Source organism: Lynx rufus, unplaced genomic scaffold (assembly GCF_022079265.1).
Source record: "Lynx rufus isolate CCGP_SWC_20201006 ecotype Redwood Valley unplaced genomic scaffold, mLynRuf1.p SCAF_2, whole genome shotgun sequence".
NCBI lineage: Eukaryota > Metazoa > Chordata > Mammalia > Carnivora > Felidae > Lynx > Lynx rufus.
The window spans coordinates 113360194-113384996 of NW_025814834.1; the positions used below are offsets into that span (position 1 = coordinate 113360194).

At 40.7% G+C, this 24803-nt stretch overlaps 1 protein-coding gene across 3 annotated transcripts in view; it reads right to left on the reverse strand.

The window, feature by feature from the left end:
• Positions 1–699: 699 nt before the first annotated feature.
• Positions 700–24803, reverse strand: part of PLEKHB2 (pleckstrin homology domain containing B2) — a 44978-nt gene continuing 20874 nt past the window's right edge. For 2 of the 3 annotated variants that reach the window (XM_047084366.1, XM_047084368.1), the window contains 4 exons: positions 20770–20809; positions 19195–19284; positions 8515–8623; positions 700–2610 (listed from right to left, as the gene is read on the reverse strand). In XM_047084366.1, coding sequence (XP_046940322.1) covers positions 2474–2610; positions 8515–8623; positions 19195–19284; positions 20770–20809 — 376 coding nt within the window. In that variant the 3' untranslated portion in view covers positions 700–2473. The remainder of the gene's footprint in view (positions 2611–8514; positions 8624–19194; positions 19285–20769; positions 20810–24803) is intronic. The other variant, XM_047084367.1, reaches the window with a different exon arrangement.

Here is a 24803-nt window from a genome sequence, read left to right on the forward strand (position 1 = left end):
ATCAATTCTAGGGGGGGAAGAAATGGAACTGCATTCCATGCCTGTGTCTACATAAACTTGGGAAGGAGAAAGAAAAATGAAACAGGATCATAATTGATGCAGAAAATAAACTTAGGCCATTCGTCTCAACCATGGTTGAGACCAGTGTCTTGGGTCCAGGTCTGGCCTGTTTCAGGATGATCATCTGAAACACAGCCACTGGTCTTTCTTTTCTCCTTACTATCTAAGACTCTGAAGTTCACTCCAGTAACCAAAAAACAATCAGCTTGGCATGTGTGCAATGTCAGTGGGCAACTTCTTCCACACATGAAAGTGAGAAAAGCTCACTCACACCTGAACAAGTTCCTTCCACCTCATCTAACTTTTTTTGATTTAGGATTACCTAAATTGAGGCAATCACAAAGCTGGCATCTACAGAAATTGGACCAAGGAAATGAAGTATCTCAGCCCATCTTTATACCTACTATGCATTTCCTAACAGCATCAAGTCACTGGCAACACTGAATTTCCAGGTTCAACTGTGGCTGCCCAATGGGGCTGGCCAACAGAGTGCACACACATGTGCCCAAGCTTCAGTTTACACCTGCCCCTTCCGTCAGAGGGGGGACTCTGCTTCCCAGGCATTTCAGCAACATAACTCAGTACCCTGTGGTTCCAGGAATTCCAAGTTCAAAATCAATACCCCAATACCACATTAAAAACTGTTTAATATTTTATTAGTAAAGCATACAGCTCTTAATAATGACTATCATCTAAACAAAGCCATTCTTACTACAAAGGATGTAAAATCATAAAAGCAACATTTTTAATCATCAAAACCAACCTTGTCACAAATCACAGTTGGCAATTTTCCACTGTCTCAAATATCCAAAGGGGTGACAGTCAAGTGCACCTCCTTTCAACTAGAAACAGACTCTACAGTGTAAGTTCAGCAGAACTGCCCAGGAAAACAGACCTGACATCAAGGTCGTTTGGCAGATGGCTTCATATGGAGATCTATTTAAGTCTGCTCAGAGATGGAGTCAGTTGACCTATGAAATAAGTTATGTATGTAACTGGCCACAGAAAATAAAAACAGAATTTGTGCTACTAGGGAGTGTATTTTGGAGTGCCAGCGTAGGGACTGTTACTGTGCTAAACTGCCTTGGTGGAAGTACATTTTTTAAAGCTTGCGGGACAGAAGACTGGACTAATTTTGGGCTTTACAAATTCATATAAAGAAATAACAGAAGTGCAGGATTATGGGTTTTCCAGAGCTTCACACATAGCTGGGGCTCAAAATTACATGGTTTAAGCTTCTGTGTCAGGAATAAAAATAAAGCCCATGTCCTGGTCAAGCTGAGTAATACCTTGACAGAAGGTCATTCATGTCCTTAGGCAATCATTTCCCATCTGTAACCTGAGTCTCCCCAACAGCCATGGTCCCAAGAGCCCCCACTATACATCACCAGGGCTCCATGAACCCCAGTGCTTGGGGGACAATCACAGTGCCCCAGTCCTGCACAAAGCAGGACACCTGCTCTTCAGAAGGACAGAAGAGAGGAAAAGAGCACCCTCTGCACAGTGTGATCCCCAGAGGCCTGACACAGTCACACTGTAAGTATGGCTCTCATTCCATTTCCTCACCACTCTTAATACCACTTTCTCAACAAGTAGCAAAATAAGCTATAAGTAGGCTGATGTGGCAATAAAAATATCCAAAGCAGACACTAAAAACATAGGGTCTTCTCTGAATAAAGCACATCTACCTCCACATACTTCAAACTGTTTTGGCTTCTTCAAGTTTTAAAGGATAAAACTTTGAGGCTCAAGCCAATTCCAAATATGGGATATTTTCCAAGGATAATACCAAAAAAAACAAAGAATAAAATGAAGAAGCATCATTTTAAGAGGAGGTGGGGAGGAAGGTGGGGAGGGGGGCTGACCCTACCCCATCATCCTGAGCAGTCAGCCTTGCTGGCCCCAGAGGTCCTGGGGATACCACCCCACTGCCTCAGGGAAGTTCCTGGTTGCTTACCAGTCCACAACTCCTGAAGTTACATGCAGCCAGCTCTGATCCAAGGCTTCAAAGTTCAATGTTAAACAGAAAGAAGATGCAGTTCTCCTTGCCACATTGCTCACTCATACATCACCATATATAAACAGAACACTAAATTATCCCTTAAGCACTATACCTAACTCTGAAAAGAAAATGCCATTCTAAATAGGTATGTCCAAAATAAGGTATTCCAAGAGTTCTAGAATGAAACTCCTGGAATGAGCCAGTGCCCCAGAGATTCCATGTTTTAGCTAAACACAAATCAGAAACCTTCTCTATAGTACATGTATGGATTAGTTAGAACTATGATGTCATCACTTTCAAAAGAACAATTAAACTATTATTAAAAACATTTATCACCAACAGAAATGCCCTGCAAATTATATTATTGCACACAGGGTATCAGAAGCTATGCACATCCAGATCTGAAGGACTCTAGAAGACCCAGAACAGAGACCCTAAGGCCATGCCGGTGGCTGCTCCGGCCAGCATGCCCAGTGCCAGATCACTGTCGCTGTCTCGATACCGCTCCCGAATGATGATCTGGTTGGCAGGCTGTTGTCCATAAAGTCCTAAAAAAGAAGTGAAAAAGCAGATGCTGTTAGGAGCAGTTTGTGAAGTCCAACATTCCCTCATAAAGACAGTGTGCCCTGAAGTGGCAGAGGTCACATCTCCCTGCATGTGCATCCCTCTCCAACAGTGCTGTCTTCCTCTCAACAGGTGTGTGGAGTTGCTGAGTGGGTGCTCCCCGGCTCTCCCCCAGAACAGGCCATGGTGACTGTTTCTAAGACTGCAGTAAGAGGAAACCAAGGTGCTCAACTTTCCAAGGTCCAAACCCCCAAACGCTGCAAATAGCAGGGTCCTAGTGCAGCTGTAAGCTCCAGTCCCCAATGTCCACTTCTCCCCCAAACACTGCAAACAGCAGGATCCTACTGCAGCTGTAAGCTCCTGTCTCCAGTGTCCACTTCTGCCCTCCCCCAAGCACTGCAAACAGCAGGGTCCTAGTGCAGCTGTAAGCTCCAGTCCCCATTGTCCACTTCTGCCTTCCCCCAAACGCTGCAAACAGCCAGGGTCCTAGTGCAGCTGTAAGCTCCAGTCCCCAATGTCTACTTCTGCCCTCCCCCAAACACTGCAAACAGCAGGATCCTAATGCAGCTGTAAGCTCTGGTCTCCAATGTCCACTTCTCCCCTCCAGTCACACTTATTAGGATGACAGGTAGATACAGGAGAGCATGGGAGATACACAGAGCCTGCATCGTGAGAGGCAAGAATCTGCACCTAAAGCTGAAAATGAAAAATCCATTTAAAAGCTAATTAGCTTCTTGATATTCATGTAAACCATTTTTAAATTAAACCTTAAATCTGCTAATAAAACTTGCTCATTTTTAATCATAGGTCTTTATGGGGGAAAATACGTTAAGGGGAAAACTTCTAAAAAGCAAACTTTAAACAACTTTAATATTTAATTTGCATGACTAAACTTTACAACTGGAAATGTACTATTTGTTCTGTTCTATACTTCACAGCTATACTATCTAACATGCTAATTATCTTTAAAATTACTCATATATAAATAATGTTAACTTCCCTCCCTGATCTGCTGTTCCCTTAACAGTTCAACCCTACGGGAGCAAGAAACTAATACAACAGTAATGTGTATATGTAGATGAAAACCAACAGCAAAATAAAGGCTAACATTTAGAAGTCCTTAGTACTCTAAGCAATTACAGTACTACAAGCATTTACATGTACTGACTCACTTAATACTAACAACCCTATGAGTTGAGTTTATTATTATACCCATTTTACAGATGGGCAAAAGTGAGGCACACAGGGGTTAATGGCAATAAGGGCATGCAAACCCAGGCACTCAGGCTACAAGTGTGCACTCATAAACCACTAATACCTCAAATATGATGGAGGAGAATAGAAGAGAAAAGAAAAAACACCAAAGCTGCACAGTAGAATGACACCATTATAAACAAAGGGCTGATCAAGTACAGGTAACAGCACTGGAAGCAAACAATGTTTTATGCAATGTTTACCTTTCAAAATTGGTGAACTAGTAGTATTTACTTTCACTGCCTTGAAATTTAAAAGTTTTCAATTAGGCAAATGGAACTATGAAATGTAGGATAGTAGGAACTTGCAAGCTGACTTAATTAGAAGATCCCTTGGACAATCTAAATCTACATTCCCTCAGTAGATCACATCAAGGGCCTCCTGCACTACATGACCAGGAGACACCTCTCCTGCAGCTCCTGCTTGCCTCTGCTCCTACCAGGAAGAGAAATCCTTACCCAAGTCAGCTGGGGACATTTCTAAGTTGTACGTACTGTAATTACCTAACTTAACTAAGCTTTACATAAATGGTCAAAATGTGAATGTGAAATAGGCAGCTATTGCTTCCAGGATAACTAAGTTCGATACTTTAGGGTGGACTGAATAAAGGCAGGTAACTCACAAATTACTATCAGAGCAAGGAAATGAGTAAACTAAAAAACTAAAAAAAGAATCTTAAAACCTAGACTTGTTTGTACTTACCAAGGGAAACCGCGATGCGGTGATAGGTCATGAGACAGTGTTTACAAGACAAGAAAACTCCAACCAAAGGAGCCAATGCAAAGCAAAATCCTAGAGCCCATGTCAAAAGACAGCTGAACACTGTCCACTAACACAGGTAAATTAAAACAGAACACTCATAGTGTGTACACAGCACCCTTTGTACTTTTTTAATTGGCTGACTGACCACTGGCTCCAATCATATTAAATAGAAGGCCTTGGGGCACCTAGGTGGCTCAGTCAGTTAAGCGTCCGACTTCAACTCATGTCATGATCTCACAGTTCGTGGGTTCGAGCCCCGCGTCCGGCTCTGTGCCAACAGCTCAGAACCTGTAGCCTGCTTCGGATTCTGTGTCTCCCTCTCTCTCTGCCCCTCCCCTGCTTGTGCTCTGTCTCTTTTCTCTCTCAAAAATAAATAAACATTAAAAAAAAATTTTTTTTTTAAAAAAGAGAGAAGGCCTTTAACCTGCTATATGCATGACTATGGTGTCTAAAGACCACATAATGTCATGAAGCTGGCCAAGCACTGGGGTATCCAGAAAGGGACTGAGAAGCTCCAATCTGGTCATCAGGACAAGGCTACTGGGGGATGACCACAAACTCAACTCACCCTCTCCACAGCAAGTATACCTGCTAGATGGGTCACAATGCTAATGCTGAATGCCCACCTACTTCTTGACTCTGCCCTCTGCAGCAAGTATCTTGAGGGTGCTCATGAGAGGGCTCTCTTTTTCTATGAAGAAAGGCAAGAGCAAGTAAAGAATCCAATTTACAGAAATTCCCTTTACTAGCACTTCTGCAAAACATCTGCTCTTCTATACAGTAAGAAACAGCTGAGATTACCCCAGTCAGAGGTCTGGGGGCTGAGTAAGAAAGAAGTTCGCTCTCATGGCATGGTAGGCTAGGGCTTAAAACCCACCAACTGCAAGACAAACAGGCAAAGAGATCAAGTTTGTAAACAATTACACCATGTTTATCTCTGCCAGTCAGCAGAAAAATGTAAACTAAAGCAACCTAAGGATCCACTTTAGACCCAAGGAGGGTATCAAAACTTTTAGAGCTAATAACAATAGGCAATCTTTCAGGACAACTGAGAAACCAGTGCTTCAGGAACTTCCTAGAAGTGGTAGAAACTGGCAAATTTTACCAACACTGAAGAATATCTTCATTTTTGCCAATGTGATCAGCAGAAATGGTATCTCATTTCAATTTGCATTTCTTTATTAGTGACGTTGAATTTTTTGTTATTAGTAATTTGCCTTTCTTCTCATGTAAATGGTCTCTGGCCTCAGTTGGACCAGTCTTAAATTATTCCCTTTTCAAACTCAGTCTATCATTGATTCCTCCCCACCAGGCTACATCTCCAATTCTATCATTGAAGTAGTAGAAAAAAATAAAAGTTCCTTTAAAGAAAAAAAAAAAAGAAAGAAGAAAGAAAAAAAACCATAATGCTAAGTGAAATAAACCAGTCACAAAAATACACATACTACAGGATTCCACTTATATGAGATGTCTAAAGTATCCAAATTCACAGAAAAATAAAGTATAATAGTGGTTATCAGGGGCTGGGAGGAAGGAAAAGCGAAGTTGTTGTTTAACGAGTACAGTTTCAATATGGGAAGATGAAAAATTCTGGAAATCTGATGCACAACAATGTGAATGTACTTAACACTACTGAACTGTACAATTAAAATGGTTTTTAAAAAAGTAAATTTTATGGTACTTGTTTTTTTTTTACCATAATTAAAAATAATAACAATAGATTTTCTTCAAAAAAAAAAGAAACTGGCAAACTGTTCTGAGAATCAACTGGGCAAATGGTATCAAGATTTGGGGCGCCTGGGTGGCTCAGTCAGTTAAGCGTCTGACTTCAGCTCAGGTCATGATCTCGCAGTTCGTGAGTTCGAGCCCCGCGTCGAGCTCTGTGCTGACAGCTCAGAGCCTGGAGACTGCTTCAGATTCTGTGACTCCCTCTCTCTGCCCTTCCCCTGCTCATGCTCTGTCTCTCTCTGTGTCTCAAAAATGAATAAACATTTAAAAAAAAATTAAATAAATGGTATTAAGATTTACTGTAATACTGTCAGATGAAAGGATACAGTGTGGATTTCCCTCAAAACAATCCAGAGATGACAGGAGATGGAGGTGAAACAAAATTAGGCATGATATGCTAGCTGAAGGTGGTAATGGACAAATGACAGTTCATTACACTATTGTCCATACTTCTGCATGTTTGAGAAGCTTTCTAAATTTCAATGGTATCAAAAGAAAAATAAATGTCTATGCCCTTTAACACATTAACTTAATACACAGAAATGAAAAATGTATTCTAAGATTTAACAGGAATGAAAAAGAAAATCATTAGACATGTTCAAAGCAACATTTATGACTGCAAACAGGAAAAAGTAAACAGTTAATACTAGAAGATCACCCAATATGATAATATGCAGTCATTAAAAATACTTATGGAAATTATGTAGCACTCAGAATACACAGAATTTTAAAATGAGAAAAGAAATGCAAAAGGTGATATAAGATTTCAATGACAAAAATTTATTTTGTATGGGGAAACTAATTCAAACAAAAATAGTTGTGCTAAGATCACAGGGCCAACAAATACTTCATTTTTTAGCATCATCATTTTATTAGTTTTCAATTTGACATGAAAAAAAGTCAAAAAGTCACAGTCCATGCTAGTTGAGTGAACTACATCAGATTGCAGGAACAGATAAACAGAGAACCTCTCATATTGAATGCTCACCTATGAGACACCAAAGTAACCACCACTAATTAGCAGGATACTTTGAGTCAGGGGGCGGCAGCCCTGGGCCTCTCTGTGAGATTAACATCCAGTGACCACTTACATCTCTGGCAACAGATTCTTCTTCCACTGCCGTGGTAAGACACTGCACTAGGTTTGTTCACAGCGCCCTCAGATTCAGATTCCCAACCGCTCTATGGGCTCAGGACTCTTGTAAGCTATTTGCCAGCTTCATTCACTTATACATTGATCCGATATGCCATGCCCACTGCAACCACCTCTGCCTGACTTCCCTTCTCTGGGCTTCTGGGTGTGGCCTTGTTCTTCAGTCCATCAACCACATGATGGGGGCTCTTGGGCCCCCTCATCCTGACTGTAGGCTCTGGCCTCACAGCCAGCACTCTCCTGCACCTCCACCTTAGACCTCCCACTGCCCAAACTGCACCCAGGACTTGATGCTACCTACACAGGCCAGTTACTCACAACTACAATTTTCCTCAGGTAAGGTAAAAAATGAAAGTGCATCAAAAGCCTGGAATAAATGTAAGAACCTTCCAGGCCTTTATTTCACTTGCAAAATGGAGTATCGCCTCAGTAGTGATAATATTTGAAGGATGTTACCAGAAGAGAAAAAACAGGAGAAAGTTATCGTTTAAAATGGGATATAAGTGAATACCAGTAGGTACAAATTCTCTCCTTGGGAATAAATCTGGATACAACAGTGAAGTTTTAACAAGCCTACTCTGGGGCACCTGGGTGGCTCAGTCGGTTAACTGTCCGACTTCGGCTCAGGTCATGATCTTGTGATTTGTGAGTTCGAGGCCTGCGTCAGGCTCTGTGCTGACAGCTTGGAGCCTGGAGCCTGCTTGGGATTCTGTGTCTCCTTCTCTCTCTGCCCCTCCCCCAAAAATAAATAAATGTAAAAAATTTTTTTTAAATAAAAAAAAAAACAAAACACAAGCCTACTCCAACTTTATAAGACAATGTAAAAATACATAACTTTTTTTTTTTTTTAAAGCATAGTAGAATCATTTGTGGTCTATAACCAGAAGCACTGCTCACTTATCCTTAAACTAAGAAATATAATTCCTTCAGGCCTCACAGATCCACCCAGTAAATGAAGAGAAATAAGGAATGGAAGGTGGGCGTGGGGTACCTGCATACGGGTACTGGTAGGGTACAGCATAAGCCTGTCCACTTGCAGCATAGACAACTTGAGTTCCTGGAGGGTACGCACCACTGTAGGGACCATAGCCATATGCCTGCTGAAAAGAAATAGGCCCATCAGAAATACAATTTTGAAGTTCAGCATCCACTCATAATAAAAATCACCAACAAAGCAGGTGGAGAGGGAATGTACCTCCACATAATAAAGGCCATATGCAACAAGCCCACAGGACATCATAAACAACAGTGTAAAGTTAAAAGCTTTCCTCTAAGATCAGAAACAAGACAATACGGTGCCTGCCCACTCTTACTACTTTTATTCAACATCATAATGAAATTTTATTGTGTTTCACTTCACTGCACTTTGCAGATACTGTGTTTTTACACATGGGAAGTTTGTGGCAACCCTACACGGACCACGTCTATTGGCACAATTTTTCCAACAGCATTTGTTCACTTCATGTCTGTGTCACATTTTGCTAATTCTCACAATATTTCAAACTTTTTCATTATTAATATCTTTCTTTTTTTGAGAGAGCGAGCAAGCAAGCGAGCACACAAGCAGGGGAGCAGGGCAGTGGGAGGGAGTGGGTGGGAGAGGGAGGGGGGAGAGAGGGAGAGGGGGAGAGAGGGAGAGAGGGAGAGAGGGGGAGAGGGGGAGAGGGGGAGAGGGGGAGAGGGGGAGAGGGGGAGGGGGGAGAGGGGGAGGGGGGAGGGGGAGGGACAGGGGAAGGTAGGAGAGGGGGAGAGGGGGAGGGGGGACAGGGGGAGGGAGGAGAGGGGGAGAGGGGGAGGGGGAAAAGAGGAGAGAGGGAGGGGGGGAGAGGGGGAGAGGGGGAAAAGAGGAGAGAGGGAGAGATGGGGACAGGGGGAAAAGAGGAGAGAGGGGGAGAGGGGGAGAGGAGGAGAGGAGGAAAGGGGGAGAGGGGGCAGACAATCTTAAGCAGGCTCCACACTCAGCAGAGCCCACCACAAGGCTCAATCCCATGACCCTGGGATCATGACCTGAACCGAAATCAAGAGTCAGACACTCAAATGACTAAGCCACCCAAGAGCCCCATTCATTATTATATTTGTTACAGCAATCTGTGATCAGTGATCTTTGATATTACTATTGTAATTGTTTTGGGGTGTCACAAACCACACCATATAAATGGGCAAACTTAATAGATAAATCGTGTGTTCTGCTTGCTCCACCAACCACTAGTTCCTATCTCTCTCCCTCTCAGGTCCCCTATTCCCTAAAACACAACAACATTAAAATGAGGCTAATTGAGAAGAACCCTACAACGGTCTCTAAGTGCTCAGGTGAGAGGAAGAGTCGCAAATCTCTCGCTTTAAATCAAAAGCTAGAAAGGATTCAGCTCAGTGAGGAAGGCATGTTGAACACTGAGACAGGCCAAAAGCTGGGCCTCTTGCACCAAACAGCGAGGTTGTGAGTGCAAAGGAAAAGTTCTTGAAGGAAATGAAAAGCACTACTCCAGTGAACATACAAATGGTGAGAAAACAGAACAGTCTTATAGTTGATACAGAGAACGTATGAGTGGTCTGGGTAGAAGATCAGCCAAACCCTAATCCAGAGGAAGGCCCTGACTCTCTTCAATTCTGTGAATGCTGAGAGAGGGAAAGAAGCTGCAGAAGAAAGTATGAAGCTAAGAGAGATTGGTTCATGAGGTTTAAGAAAAGAAACCAGCTTTATAACATAAAAGGGCAAGGTAAAGCAGCAAGAGCTGATATAGAAGCTGCAACAAGTTACCCAGAAGATGGCAGCTAAGATCATTTATGAAGGTGGCTACACCTAACAAGAGATTTTCAGTGCAGATGAAATAGCCTTCTATTGGAAGAAGATATTATCAAGGATTTTCATAGCTACAGATGAGAAGTCAATGCCTGGCTTCAAAGGACAAGTGGACTCCCTTGTTAGGGGTTAATGCAGCTGGCGACTTTAAGTTGAGGCCAATGCTCATTTACCAGAGTTTCTGCTCTGACCATACTTTTTTTTTTTTTTTACCTCCTGATGTTTAGGATTCTCAGTTGTCCAAAAACAGAATAGAAATGTCAGAGAAGGGGCGCCTGGGTGGCGCAGTCGGTTAAGCGTCCGACTTCAGCCAGGTCACGATCTCGCGGTCCGTGAGTTCGAGCCCCACGTCGGGCTCTGGGCTGATGGCTCGGAGCCTGGAGCCTGTTTCCGATTCTGTGTCTCCCTCTCTCTCTGCCCCTCCCCCGTTCATGCTCTGTCTTTCTCTGTCCCAAAAAAATAAATAAAAACCGTTGAAAAAAAAAATTAAAAAAAAAAAAAAAAAAAAAAAGAAATGTCAGAGAAAAAGAAATCAGTAAACGTACTATAAAGTGGAATAGAGAGGAAAATATATTGAAGAAAAGAAGGTGCGCGTGGGTGGCTCAGTCAGTTAAGTGTCCACCTTCAGCTCAGGTCATGATTTCATGGTCCATGGGTTCGAGCCCCGCGTCAGGCTCTGTGTTGACAGCTCAGGGCCTGCAGCCTGCTTCAGATTCTGTCTCCAGCCCTCTCTGCCCCTCCCCTGCTTATGCTCTGTCTCTAAAATAAATAAACATTAAAAATTTTTTTTTTTAGGGGCGCCTGGGTGGCACAGTCGGTTGAGCGTCCGACTTCAGCCAGGTCACGATCTCGCGGTCCGTGAGTTCGAGCCCCGCGTCGGGCTCTGGGCTGATGGCTCGGAGCCTGGAGCCTGTTTCCGATTCTGTGTCTCTCTCTCTCTCTCTCTGCCCCTCCCCCATTCATGCTCTGTCTCTCTCTGTCCCAAAAATAAATAAACGTTGAAAAAAAAAAATTTTTTTTAAAAAAAAGAAAAAAAAATTTTTTTTTTTAATAGAAAGAAAATGAACAGAATCTGAGACATGTGGGACATCTAACATCCATATCATTAGTTTCAAAAGGAAAAGGGGTGGGGCTGAAAAAAACATTCCAGAAATAATGGCCTAAATTTTCCCAAATTTAGCAAGAAACAAAAAGACAATGAACGCCAAATAGGATAACGCCCCCAAAATCCATACCAACATACTATAGTCAAACTTCTGAAAACTAAGGACAATGAAAATAGCAAGAAACAAACAATGCATTACCTACATGGGGGGAAATGTAAATGATAGCAGATTTCTCCTCAGAAACCATGTAGACCAAAGGAAATAGCACACACTTGACAAATGCTGGAAGAAATGTCAACTCAGAATTCTACACTAGTGAAAATATCCCTCAGAAATAAAGAAAAAAATCCAGACATTCTCAGATGAAGAACTGAGAATCTGTTGCCAACAGAGCTACTATCCTAAGAGAATGGCAAAAAAAGAATTTCACTGAACAAAATGTAAACAATAAAAGAAAGGACCCTAAAACATCAGGAGGTAAAAAAAAAAAAAAATAGGTACAGAGTAGAAATACATGTAAATAAACTTTCCTTCACAGCTTGACTTTTCTAACAAGTCTGACAGCTGAAGCAAAATTTCTAACACCATCTGATGTGGTTCTCATATATAAAAGAAACGTGAACACTTGACTTTGAAAAATACGTAAATATGAATAATGTAGAGCAACCACTAAAAAAGCAATACAAAGAGACACACTCAAGAAACATTATAGATAAATCAAAATGCAACTTAATTTTTTTTGATGTTTATTTATATTTGAGAGAAACAGAGAGACAGAGCACGAACAGGGGCAAAGAGAGGGAGACAGAATCTGAAGCAGGCTCCAGGCTCTCAGCACAGAGCCCGACGAGGAGCTTGAACTCACGAGCATGAGAGCATGACCTGAGCCGTAGTCAGATGCTTAACTAAGTGAGCCACCCAGGCGCCCCTCAAAAGGCAATTTTAAAACATGTTCAAATAATTCACAAAAAGCTTAAGTAAAAGAACACAGAGAAATTTAAAAAACACAGAACCAAAGGGAAACAAAAAACAAAATGGCATACTTAAACCTAATACATCAAAAATTACATTAAATGTAAATGGTCTAAATATACTAATTACAAAATAGATATTTGTCAGATGTCAGGGAAAACTCACATACATGTTATCTATGAGAAACTCACTTCAAATGAAATATGTAGGTTGAAAAAAAAAAAAAAAGATGGGAAGAGATACCACACAGTGAAAAGCAAGAAGAAGTGACTATATTAATATCAGATAGAGCAAACATCAGACTAAAGAAAACTGCCAGAAACAGAAAGGGACATTACATTATGATAATACAGTTAACCCACCAAGAAAATGTAAACGTCTATGGACCAATGACAGAGGTGCACACGTAAATTAAACAACTTATATGAAAAGGACCAATTACTCAAAAAGTACAAATTACTACAATCCACTCAATATGAAATAGAAAATGAACAGTACTATAACTCTCAAGAAAATACAATTTGGAGGCGGCTGTGTGGCTCTCAGTCGAACATTCGACTTCGACTCAGGTCATGATCTCAGGGTCCATGAGTTCGAGCCCCACATGGGGCTCTGTGCTGGCAGCTCAGAGCACGGAGCCTGCTTCCAATTCTGTGTCTCCCTCTCCCTCTGAACCTCCCCCACTTGCACGCTCTCAAAAATAAACATTTAAAAAAAATAAAATTTGTAATTAAAAATACCCCACCCTCAAAATCTTCAGGCCCAGACTGTTTCACTGGAGATTTCTACCAAATATTTAAAAAAAGAATTAACATGGGACGCCTGGGTAGCTCAGTCAGTTAAGCATCCAACTTCAACTCAGGTCACGATCTCAGGGTTGGTGAGTTTGAGCCCCGCATCAGGCTCTGTGCTAACAGCTCAGAGCCTGGAGCCTGCTTCAGATTGTGTGTTTCCCTCTCTCTCTGCCCCTCCCCTGCTGGCACTCTGTCTCTGTCTCTCTCAAAAATAAACAAACATTTAAAAAATTTTTTAAAAATAAATTAAAAAAGAATTAACACAAATTCTATATAATCTCTTCTAGAAAATAGAAGAGCAGGGAACACTTCCCAAAATTCATTCTGTAAAGCCAGTATGACCTAATACCAAGTAAGAGTACAAAAAAACTACAGACCAATATCCTTCATGAATACAGATGCAAAAATCTGTAAGAATATTAACAAACAGGGGCGCCTGGGTGGCGCAGTCGGTTAAGCGTCCGACTTCAGCCAGGTCACGATCTCGCGGTCCGGGAGTTCGAGCCCCGCGTCGGGCTCTGGGCTGATGGCTCGGAGCCTGGAGCCTGTTTCCGATTCTGTGTCTCCCTCTCTCTCTGCCCCTCCCCCGTTCATGCTCTGTCTCTCTCTCTGTCCCAAAAATAAATAAACGTTGAAAAAAAAAAAAATTAAAAAAAAAGAATATTAACAAACAGATTTCAGCAATAAAAGAAAAGAATTATACACCCAACTAAGAAGAGAGGTTTATTACAGGGATGCAACTCTGGTTCAACATTTGAAAATCAATCAGTATAATCCATCATATTGGCAGAGGTTTAAAAAAAAAATCACATGACCATGCCAATTGATGCAGAAAAGATATTTGACAAAATTCAACACCTATTCATGATAAAACTCAGAAAACTAGAAAAGGAACTTTCTCAACTTCTTATTGAACATCTTCAAAAACTACAGCTCACATCACATGTAATGTAGAAAAACCGAATGCATTCCCCTTAAAATCAGGAACAAGACAAGGATGACTGCTCTTACCACTGCTATTCAACATAACATTAGAAGTTCTAACCAGGGCAAGGAAATAGAAGGCACACAGACTGGAAAGAAAACTCTCCCTATTTACAGATGACATGATTGCGTCTATTGTAGAATATCCCAGAGAATGTACGAAAAACTACTTCTAGAACCAATAGGTGAGCTTAGTAAGTTCACAAGCTATAAGATCAATAAACAAAAATCAATGAACTTGGGGAAATTAAAATTTAAAACATAATACCATAGACAACGATCAAAAAAAAATACGTAAGTGTAAATCTAACAAAACATGCCCAAGATTTTTATACTGAAACTACAAAATGCTGATGAAAAAAATCAGAGGATCTAAATAGAGACAGTCCATGTTCACTGACTGAAAAACTCAACATAATATGTCAATTCTCCCCCCAAAAACCTGATACATAGGTTTAAAACAATTTCTTTCAAAATCTATCAAGAAGATTTTGTTGTAGACTTAGACACATCATATGGAAAGGAAATGGAACCAGAATAGTTCAGGGAATTCTGAAAAGGATATAGTGGGGGATCAGTCTACCCAATTTTAAGACTTATATAGCTACAGTAATCAAGTCAGTGTGGTGCAAGAGGAAGAAAAACACATAATCAATAGAACAATCAGAGAACCCAGAAATAGACACACACAAATACAGCCAAGTGAATTTTCACAGAGATGCAAAAGCAATTCCAGAAAGGACTTTTCATCAAATTGTAGTGGAATAAGTGAACATTCATATTAAAAAAAAACGAACCCCAACCCTAACGCCTTACATGTAAATCCTGGCACTATGAAACTTCCAAAAAATAGCACAGGAGAAAACCTTAGGAAACCTGGTCTTGGGGGAAGTATGAAACGACAACAAAAGCACAAACCATAAAAACTGATCAACTAGACTGCATGAAAACTAAAACCCCATGAAAGGCACTGTTAAGAGGATAATAACACAATGCTCCAGACCACATATCTGACAAAGTGTTCCTATCTCAAACTCAAAGAACTCTCAAAACTCAATGTTAAAAGAAATAATAATACAATTAGAAAACAAGCAAAAGACATGAAGTGACATTTTACTGAACAGGATATACAATGGCAAAAAAAAAGCACATAAAAAGATGTCCAACATCGCTAGCTATTAGGGAAATGCAAATTAAGATTAGAATGAAATATCACTACATACCTGTAAGAACAGCTAAAATTAAAAAATGGTGACAGCATTTAATGCTGGGAAAGATGCAGAGAAACTGGATTATTCACATAAGTGAAACAGTAGAGTCATTCTGGAAAGTAGTTTCTTAGCTTTTTAAAAAATTAACCATGTACTTACCATATAATAGACCCAGCAATTCCATTTTGGGGCATTTTCCCCAAAGAAATAAAACTTTATGCCTATATAAAAAGCTGTACATGAGGAGAATTCACAGTACATTTAGTGGTAATAGCCAAAACTTTGAAACAACCCCAAGTAAACATCCATCAATACTTAATGGGGTATACATGCCAAGAATTTGGCTGGGTCTCAAGGGAACTGTACTAAGTGAAAAACATCAAACTCAAAAAGATCAGGGGTGCCTGGACGGCTCAGTCAGTTAAGCATCCGACTTCGGCTCAGGTCATGATCTCACGGTCTGTGGGTTCAAGCCCCGTGTCGGGCTCTGTGCTGACAGATCGGAGCCTGGAGCCATCTTGGGATTCTGTGTCTCTCTGTCTCTCTGACCCATCCACCCCACCCCACCCCACCCCCCCCACCCCCGTTCATGCTCTATCTCTGTCTCAAAAATTAAATAAACATTAAAAAAAATTTTTAAAAAAGATCACATGCTGTATGATTCTATTTATATAACATTGTGGAAATAACAAAATTATACAGACAGAGAACAAATCAACAAATCAGTGGTTGATGGGAGTTAGGGGAATGAGGGTATAACTATGTAAGGGTGTAGCGGGAAGATTTTATCAACAGTTTTATATCTTGACTGAAGGGCTGGTTACACAAATCTACACATATGATAAAATGACACGAAACCAGACATAAACATTTTGCCAATTTCAAATTCCTGGTTTTGATTTCATGTAACATGTAACAACTGAGGAGCTGAATGAGGAGTACATGAGATCTTTCCATATTATTTTTGGAACTTCCTGTAAATCTATAATTATTAAAAGTTAAAAAAGCAAAACAAAACAGAAGTCCCTCCCACAACAGAGACTTCTATATGTAGCACTGAACACTTAACACATCTAACTAGGAGATACTCCTAAGGTATTTGATATGTGATTTTTTTTCTTAAGTTTTGTTTTTTCAAAGTAAAAAAAAGTAGGGCTCCTGGGTAGCTCAGTTAAGCATCTGACTCTTGATTTCGGCTCAGGTCACCATCTCACAGTTCATGAGATTGAGCCCCACGTTGGGCTCTGTAATGACAATGTGGAGTCTGCTTGGGATTCTCTCTCTCTCCCTCTCTCTGCCTCTCCCCTGCTCACTCTCTCTCTCAAAATAAACAGAATCTTTTAAGTAAAAATAAAAATAAAGCATCTTTTCTGGTTATAAAGAAAATTCAAGTAATTCATTAAGTATAAAAATCATCAATATCATATTATCAAAGCAACTATGATTAACATGAATCATTTTTAGGGGGCGTCTGGGTGGCTCAGTCAGTTCAGCATCTGACTTTGGCTCAGGTCATGATCTCACAGTTCATGAGTTCAAGCCCCATGTCGGGCTCTGTGCTGACAGCTCAGAGCCTGGAGCCTGCTTCAGATTCTGTGTCTCCCTCTCTCTCTGCCCCTCCCCTGCTCACACTCTGTCTCTCTCTCCCTCTCTCTCTCTCAAAAATAAACAAACATTAAAAAAAAAAATTAGGGGCGCCTGGGTGGCTCAGTCGGTTGAGCGTTTGACTTCGGCTCAGGTCATGATCTCACGGTTTGTGAGTTCGAGTCCCGCGTCGGGCTCTGTGCAGACAGCTCAGGGTCTGGAGCCTGCTTCAGATTCTGTGTCTCCTCCTCTCTCTGCCCCTCCCCTGCTCATGCTCTGTCTCTCAATAATAAATAAATGTTATGCAGAAGGTTGAAACTAGACCACTTTCTCACACCATTTACAAAAATAAACTCAAAATGGATAAAGGACCTAAATGTGAGACAGGAAACCATCAGAACCTTAGAGGAGAAAGCAGGAAAAGACCTCTCTGACCTCAGCCGTAGCAATCTCTTACTCGACACATCCCCAAAGGCAAGGGAATTAAAAGCAAAAGTGAATTACTGGGACCTTATGAAGATAAAAAGCTTCTGCACAGCAAAGGAAACAACCAACAAAACTAAAAGGCAACCAAAGGAATGGGAAAAGATATTTGCAAATGACATTTCGGACAAAGGGCTAGTATCTAAAATCTATAAAGAGCTCACCAAACTCCACACCCGAAAAACAAATAACCCAGTGAAGAAATGGGCAGAAAACATGAATAGACACTTCTCTAAAGAAGACATCCAGATGGCCAACAGGCACATGAAAAGATGTTCAGCGTCGCTCCTTATCAGGGAAATACAAATCAAAACCACACTCAGGTATCACCTCACACCAGTCAGAGTGGCCAAAATGAACAAATCAGGAGACTATAGATGCTGGAGAGGATGTGGAGAAACGGGAACCCTCTTGCACTGTTGGTGGGAATGCAAATTGGTGCAGCCGCTCTGGAAAGCAGTGTGGAGGTTCCTCAGAAAATTAAAAATAGACCTACCCTATGACCCAGCAATAGCACTGCTAGGAATTTACCCAAGGGATACAGGAGTACTGATGCATAGGGGCACTTGTACCCCAATGTTCATAGCAGCACTCTCAACAATAGCCAAATTATGGAAAGAGCCTAAATGTCCATCAACTGATGAATGGATAAAGAAATTGTGGTTTATATACACAATGGAATACTACATGGCAATGAGAAAAAATGAAATATGGCCTTTTGTAGCAACGTGGATGGAACTGGAGAGTGTGATGCTAAGTGAAATAAGCCATACAGAGAAAGACAGATACCATATGGTTTCACTCTTATGTGGATCCTGAGAAACTTAACAGGAACCCATGGGGGAGGGGAAGGAAAAAAAAAAAAAAAAAAAAGGACGTTAGAGTGGGAGAGAACCAAAGCATAAGAGACTGTTAAAAACTGAGAACAAACTGAGGGTTGATGGGGGGTGGGAGGGAGGGGCGGGTGGGTGATGGGTATTGAGGAGGGCACCTTTTGGGATGAGCACTGGGTGTTGTATGGAAACCAATTTGTCAATAAACTTCATATATAAAAAAATAAAAAAATAAAAAAATAAAAACAGAAAAGCCATCTAGATTAAGAAACCATAAAAAAAAATTTTTTTCTTGGCTTTTCTACACGTTAAAAAAAATAATAATAATAATAATAAATAAATGTTAACTTTTTTTTTTTTTTTTTAATTAAAGGGGCGCCTGGGTGGCTCAGCCGGTTAAGTGTCCAACTTTGGCTCAGGTCATGATCTCATGGTTTGTGGGTTCAAGCCCCACGTCAGGCTCTGCACTGACAGCTCAGAGTCTGGAGCCTGCATCAGATTCTGTGTCTCCCTCTCTCTCTGCTCCTCCCCCACTCACACTCTGTCTCTCTCCCTTTCTCAAAAACAAATAAACATTAAAAAAACCATTTTTTTTAATAAAAAATAAAAAAAAAAAACATGAATCATTATCAGGCCTATCTTAAAAACAAAATGTAAACATGGAGATTATAAAGCAATAGCTTTATTTTATGAAAGCAAACAATGACAATAATCTGTTTTTTAAAAAGTTCAAAGAAAACGGTTGAGTGCATTTTTAATTTCTCTGATACTGGTTCAAGGGTTTTTTTTGTTTTGTTTCTTAAAAAGGAGAGTAGCATAGTTGGGAGGGGTGGGGAGGAGAGTAGCACAGAGACCCCAACCTCCCTAAAACTTGGATTCCAAAACACCAATATTTGCTCCCTACCTCAGGGGTTGGTGCAGCATAGGCTGTGTAAGGAGGAGGGGAAGAAGCCACAGCTGTCTCATCATACAGGACTTCTGAGCCAACATAAGCCTATGAGAGGAGAGAGAATGAAAAACAGCTTTCTGTCACAAAGCAACCATATACAGGCTCTCATGATTCTGTACGTATACATATCCTTTCTATTCAGCAAAATTTTAAAAATTAGAACAGCAAATACAACAGGTCTCTGAAAAGCAGTGAACAAGAGTATCTCCCCACAACCCCCTCTAATCCTGCACTCTCCTGTCCTCTGAATTCGGGAGGAGGCTGTCCTCCTCAGCCATCTGCAGAAGGCAGAAATGGAGCTCTCACTGCCTAAGGAGGCCAGAGTCTACCATTATCCAGGCCTTTTCAAAGATGTGGCACCACTCTCAACAACCCTTCTGTTAAATATAAATCCTACAATCTGAAAACACAGCAGTCAGGGATTGTCCTACACACACAGCCTGCTTCTTGCACTAAAAAAAAATTCCTTCATTAAATTACTTCCCAGTGGAAAAAGAAAAATCTATGTACTCTTTTAAAAAAAATTCCAGGAGCACCTGGGTGGCTCAGTCAGTTAAGCATCTGACACTTGATTTCAGCTCAGGCCATGATCTCATGGTTCTCGTGGGTTTGAGCCCCATGTCTGGCTCCACGCTGATGGTGCACAGAGCCTGCCTGGGATTCTCTCTTCCTCTCTCTCTGCCCCTCCCTGTGAGCACGTGTGCGCGCGCGCGCTCTCTCTCTCTCTCTCAAAATAAAAAAATAAACTTAAAAAAATAATAATAAATCCATGCAAAGAATCATCTTGGGATCTTAGCCCCAACAGTATGGATCATTGACACTAATTTCAGCCAAGATTTTTGTGAAAGAAAAGCTAACTGGAGTTGCAGAGTAGGCTTACAGGAAGAACTGTCTTGGGCTAACAGAGTAGGAAACAATGACATTTGGATATTAAGTCTTTTTTACTTTTCCTACCTGTACAAATTATTTTATAAGCTTCATCTACTTTTTTCTTTTCCTACCTTTATAGGGAAAAATAAAATCCTATCTGAAGAATAAAAATGTTTCCTGCAGAGGAAGTTGCCTTGATTCTCGGACACAAAAATGGCATTAGACCCCTACAAATGGGGTTTACTGTCTCAGTGACTTCTTAAGGTCAGAAGCAGAACTAGAATCAAGCACAAGTCCCCAAAATGCTTGTTTCACAAGGCTGGGGTGCCATGAATGGACTCTGGTCCTTTTTGAGCCTTCTCTGTAAACTAAAGCAGAATTCAAAGTGCTGCAAAACTTTCTGAGATACAGACACTTCTGGAAGATAATATTAGGACCAGTGTGGCCTGTATTGGCAGGGATCCTCCTGCCTTAAAAGGTTTGGCAAAATCTAGCTTACTCTCATATCAGTAAAAGGTGCCCTGCCCAGCTATGAGTGCTCAGCCATGGCTGGACGGTCAAGGAACCCATCCCCATTTCCCTTTCTTAATCCCCTATCATCCCATTTGTTACAGCAAGACAAGGCAAAAACTTTACAGGTGATTGCCCTTAGCAACTTACTGTGTTTGTCCTGGAATCCTGCAGTGTAAATTTCCAGGCCCTGGAGAAAAGAAAAAGGGATGCTTATTTAAGGCAATCCAACATCTACCTCAAGGATTCTCAAACCTGTGTCGGCATCAAAATTTCTGGAAAAGTTTGTTTCAAGAACAGGCCTTCTGTCCTTACCCCAAGACCCACTCAATCAAATCATCTGAGATCTGCACAATACACAATATGTGAAACAATATGTATCTGTGGCGCATACACTATATAGTATTTAAAGCATACTCTATTACTATACAGTTTTTGCTTTACTCTTTAGTAAGTATAAAAAAATGCACCATGTTTAACTCTACTCCAACTTGCTTTGTCAGTTCATGTCACACACACAGATCTACTGCATTTTAATTTATTGACTTATTGATTCTGGGATTTTATTATTTAAATTAATTGATTTTCAAATTGGTTTCCATACAACACCCAGTGCTCATCCCAACAGATGCCCTCCTCAATGCCCATCACCCACTTTCCCCTCTCCCCCATCCCCCATCAACCCTCAGTTTGTTCTCAGTATTTAAGAATCTCTTATGGTTTGCCTCCCTCCCTCTGTTTTTTCCCCTTCCCCTCCCCCATGGTCTTCTGCTAAGTTTCTGAAGATCCACATGAGTGAAAACATATGGTATCTGTCTTTCTCTGCCTGACTTATTTCACTTAGCATAATACCAACTGCATTTTTTAATGGCTACATAATGTTCCATGATAAGAGATTCAGATTGTCAGCAATTTTTTTGTGATTGAAAACAGTCCTAGTACTTTTTTGCCAGCTTGAGAAATTGACATATTACATGTAAGTTTACAGTATGCAATGTAATGATTTGATGCAAAATGATGACAATATGATTCATACCTTCATCCCCTCACATAATTACTCATTATTTCTGATCATAACACTTAAAACCTAGTCCCTTAACTTGTTCAAGCATGTAACAAGTATTTGCTAATTATAATCACAATACTACATAACTAGATGCCCAGAACTTAGTCATCATATAGCTGGAAGTTTGTATACTTTGACCAACATCTCCCCATTTCCCCCAACCACCATTCATTCTACTATCTTTTTCTAGGAATTTGGCTTTTTTAGATTCCACAAGTGAGACATATAGTAATTGTCTTTCTCTGTTTTACTTATTTCATTTAGCACAATGCCCTCAAAGTCCATCCATATTGTTGCAAAACACAGGATTTCCTTCTTTTTTCCTTAATTGAATAATATTCAATGTATGTGGTGTGTGTGTGTGTGTGTGTGTGTGTGTGTGTGTGTGTGTATATCACATTTTCCTTATCTATCATCCATCAACAACTGCTTAGGCTGTTTCATGTCTTGGATACTATGAATAATGCTGCAGTGAACATGTGAATGCAGAAATCTCTTCAAGATAAGGATTTCATTTCCTTCAAGACATATATCCAGAAGGGAATTGCTACATCATATGATGGTTCTACTTTCAGTTTTTTTGAGGAACGTCCATAATGTACCCATAGTGCCTTATACCAATTTACATTCCTGCCAACAGTGCACAGGGCTCCCTTATCTCTACATCCTCACATTTACCTTTTTGTCTTTTTGACAACAGCCATTCTAAGAGATGTGAGGTAATCTCATTATGATTTTGTTTTGCCTTTCCTGGTGATTACTGAGGTTGAGCATCTTTCCCCATACCTATGGCCATTTGTACATCTTTAGAAAAGTATCTACTCAAGTCCTTTGCCCATTTTTAAAAATTGTAGTTTTTTGCTATGAAGTTATACAAATTCTTATATATTCTGAATACTAAACCCTTATCATGTGGATGGTTTACAAATAATTTCTCCCATTCCATACGATGCCTTTTAATTTTACCGATGTGTTTCTTTTGCTGTGCAGAAGCTTTACAGTTTGGGGTGCATGGGTGGCTCAGTCAGTTAAGTGTCTGACTCTTGAGTTCAGCTCAGGTCATGATCTCACGGTTCAAGGGATCAAGCCCCAAGTCACGCTCTGTGCTGACAGTGTGGAGCCTGCTTGGGATTCTCTCTCTCCCTCTCTCTCTCTCTCTCAAAATAAATAAACTTAAAAAAAAATTTTTTAACTAAATATTTTTTTAAAAGTTTTACTGTTTGATGTAATCCCATGTGTTTCCTTTTCCTTTGCTGCTTGCACTTTTGGTGTCATATTCAAAAATTCACTGCGAAAACCAATGTTAAAGAGCTTTTTCCTGGGGCGCCTGGGTGGCGCAGTCGGTTAAGCGTCCGACTTCAGCCAGGTCACGATCTCGCGGTCCGGGAGTTCGAGCCCCGCGTCAGGCTCTGGGCTGATGGCTCAGAGCCTGGAGCCTGTTTCCGATTCTGTGTCTCCCTCTCTCTCTGCCCCACCCCCGTTCATGCTCTGTCTCTCTCTGTCCCAAAAATAAATAAACGTTGAAAAAAAAATTTAAAAAAAAAAAAGAGCTTTTTCCTGATACTGGACCATTTTCTTACACCATACACAAAAATGAAATGGATTCAGGACCTAAATGTGAGACCTGAAACCATAAAAATTCTAGAGCAGAACACAGGCAGTAATTTCTCTGACACTGGCCATGGCAATTTCTTTCTTGATAGGACTCCTAAGGCAAGGGAAACAAAAAGCAAAAATTAACTATTAGGACTCCATCAAAACAAAAAGCTTCCCCACAGTAAAGGAAGCAACCAACAAAACTACCTACTGAATGGGAGAAGATATTTGCAAATGGTATATATCCAATGCAAGGTTAGTATACAAAATATATAAAAAACTTACCAAACTCAACACCCCCCAAAAATAATCCAATTAAAAAATGGGCAGAAGAGGGGCGCCTGGGTGGCTCAATCAGTTAAGCATCTGACTTCAGTTCAGGTCATGATCCCATGGTTCATGGATTTGAGCCCCGCATCGAACTCTGTGCTGAGAGAGTCTGGAGCCTGCTTCGGATTCTGTGTTTCGTTCTCTCTCTTGCCCCTCCCCTGCTCGCGCGCTGTCTCTGTCTCTCAAAAATGAATAAATGTTAAAAAAAAAAAAAGTTTTTTTAAATGGGCAGAAGATGTGAACAGACATTTCTCCAAAGACATCCAGATGGCCAACAGACACATGAAAAGATGCTCAACATCGCTCATCATCAGGGAAATGCAAATCAAAACTTTAACGAGATATCACATCACACCTGTCAGAATGGCTAAAAACAACACAAGAAACAGTAAGTGTTGGCAAAGATGTGAAGAAGGAACCCTTGTGCACTGTAGGTAGGAACGCAAACTAGTGTAGCCACTGTGGAAAACAATATGGAGATTCCTCAAAAATTCAAAATGGAAGAGTGCCTGGGTGGCTCAGTTGATTGAGTATTCAACTCTCAATTTTCAGCTGAGGTCATGATCTCACGGTTTGTTGAGTTTGAGCCTCACATTGGGCTCTCTGCTGTCAGCACAGAGCCTGCTTCTGATCCTCTGTCCCACTCTCTGCCCCTCCCCAACTCACACTCTCTCTCCTTCTCTCAAAAATAATTTTTTAAAATTCTTTTTAAAAAAAGAGGAAAAAATTCAAATGGAACCACTGTATAATTCCATAATCGCACTACTGAGTAATTTACCCAAAGAATATGAAAAGATACATGCACCCCTATGTTTATTGCAGCATTTAGTGACCAAACAACAGCCCAGGTGTCTAGCAATAGATGGATAAAAACATGTGGTGTATATATGTGTATGTGTATATATAAACATATATACATATATGGATCTAGAGAGTATAATGCTAAGTGAAATAAGCCAGTCAGAGAAAGACAAACATCATATTATTTCACTCATCTGTGGAATCTGAGAAACAAAAGGCAGAGATTGGACTGATTCAGTGGCAAGCTAAGGAATGCCAAGAATTACCAGCCACAACCCAAACTAGGAGGAGGCAGGAAGGGTTCTACTGAAAGGTCTCAGAGGGAACATGGCTCTGCTGACATATTGAGCTCAGACTCTTAGCTTCCAAAACTGAGGGAATACATTTGTTG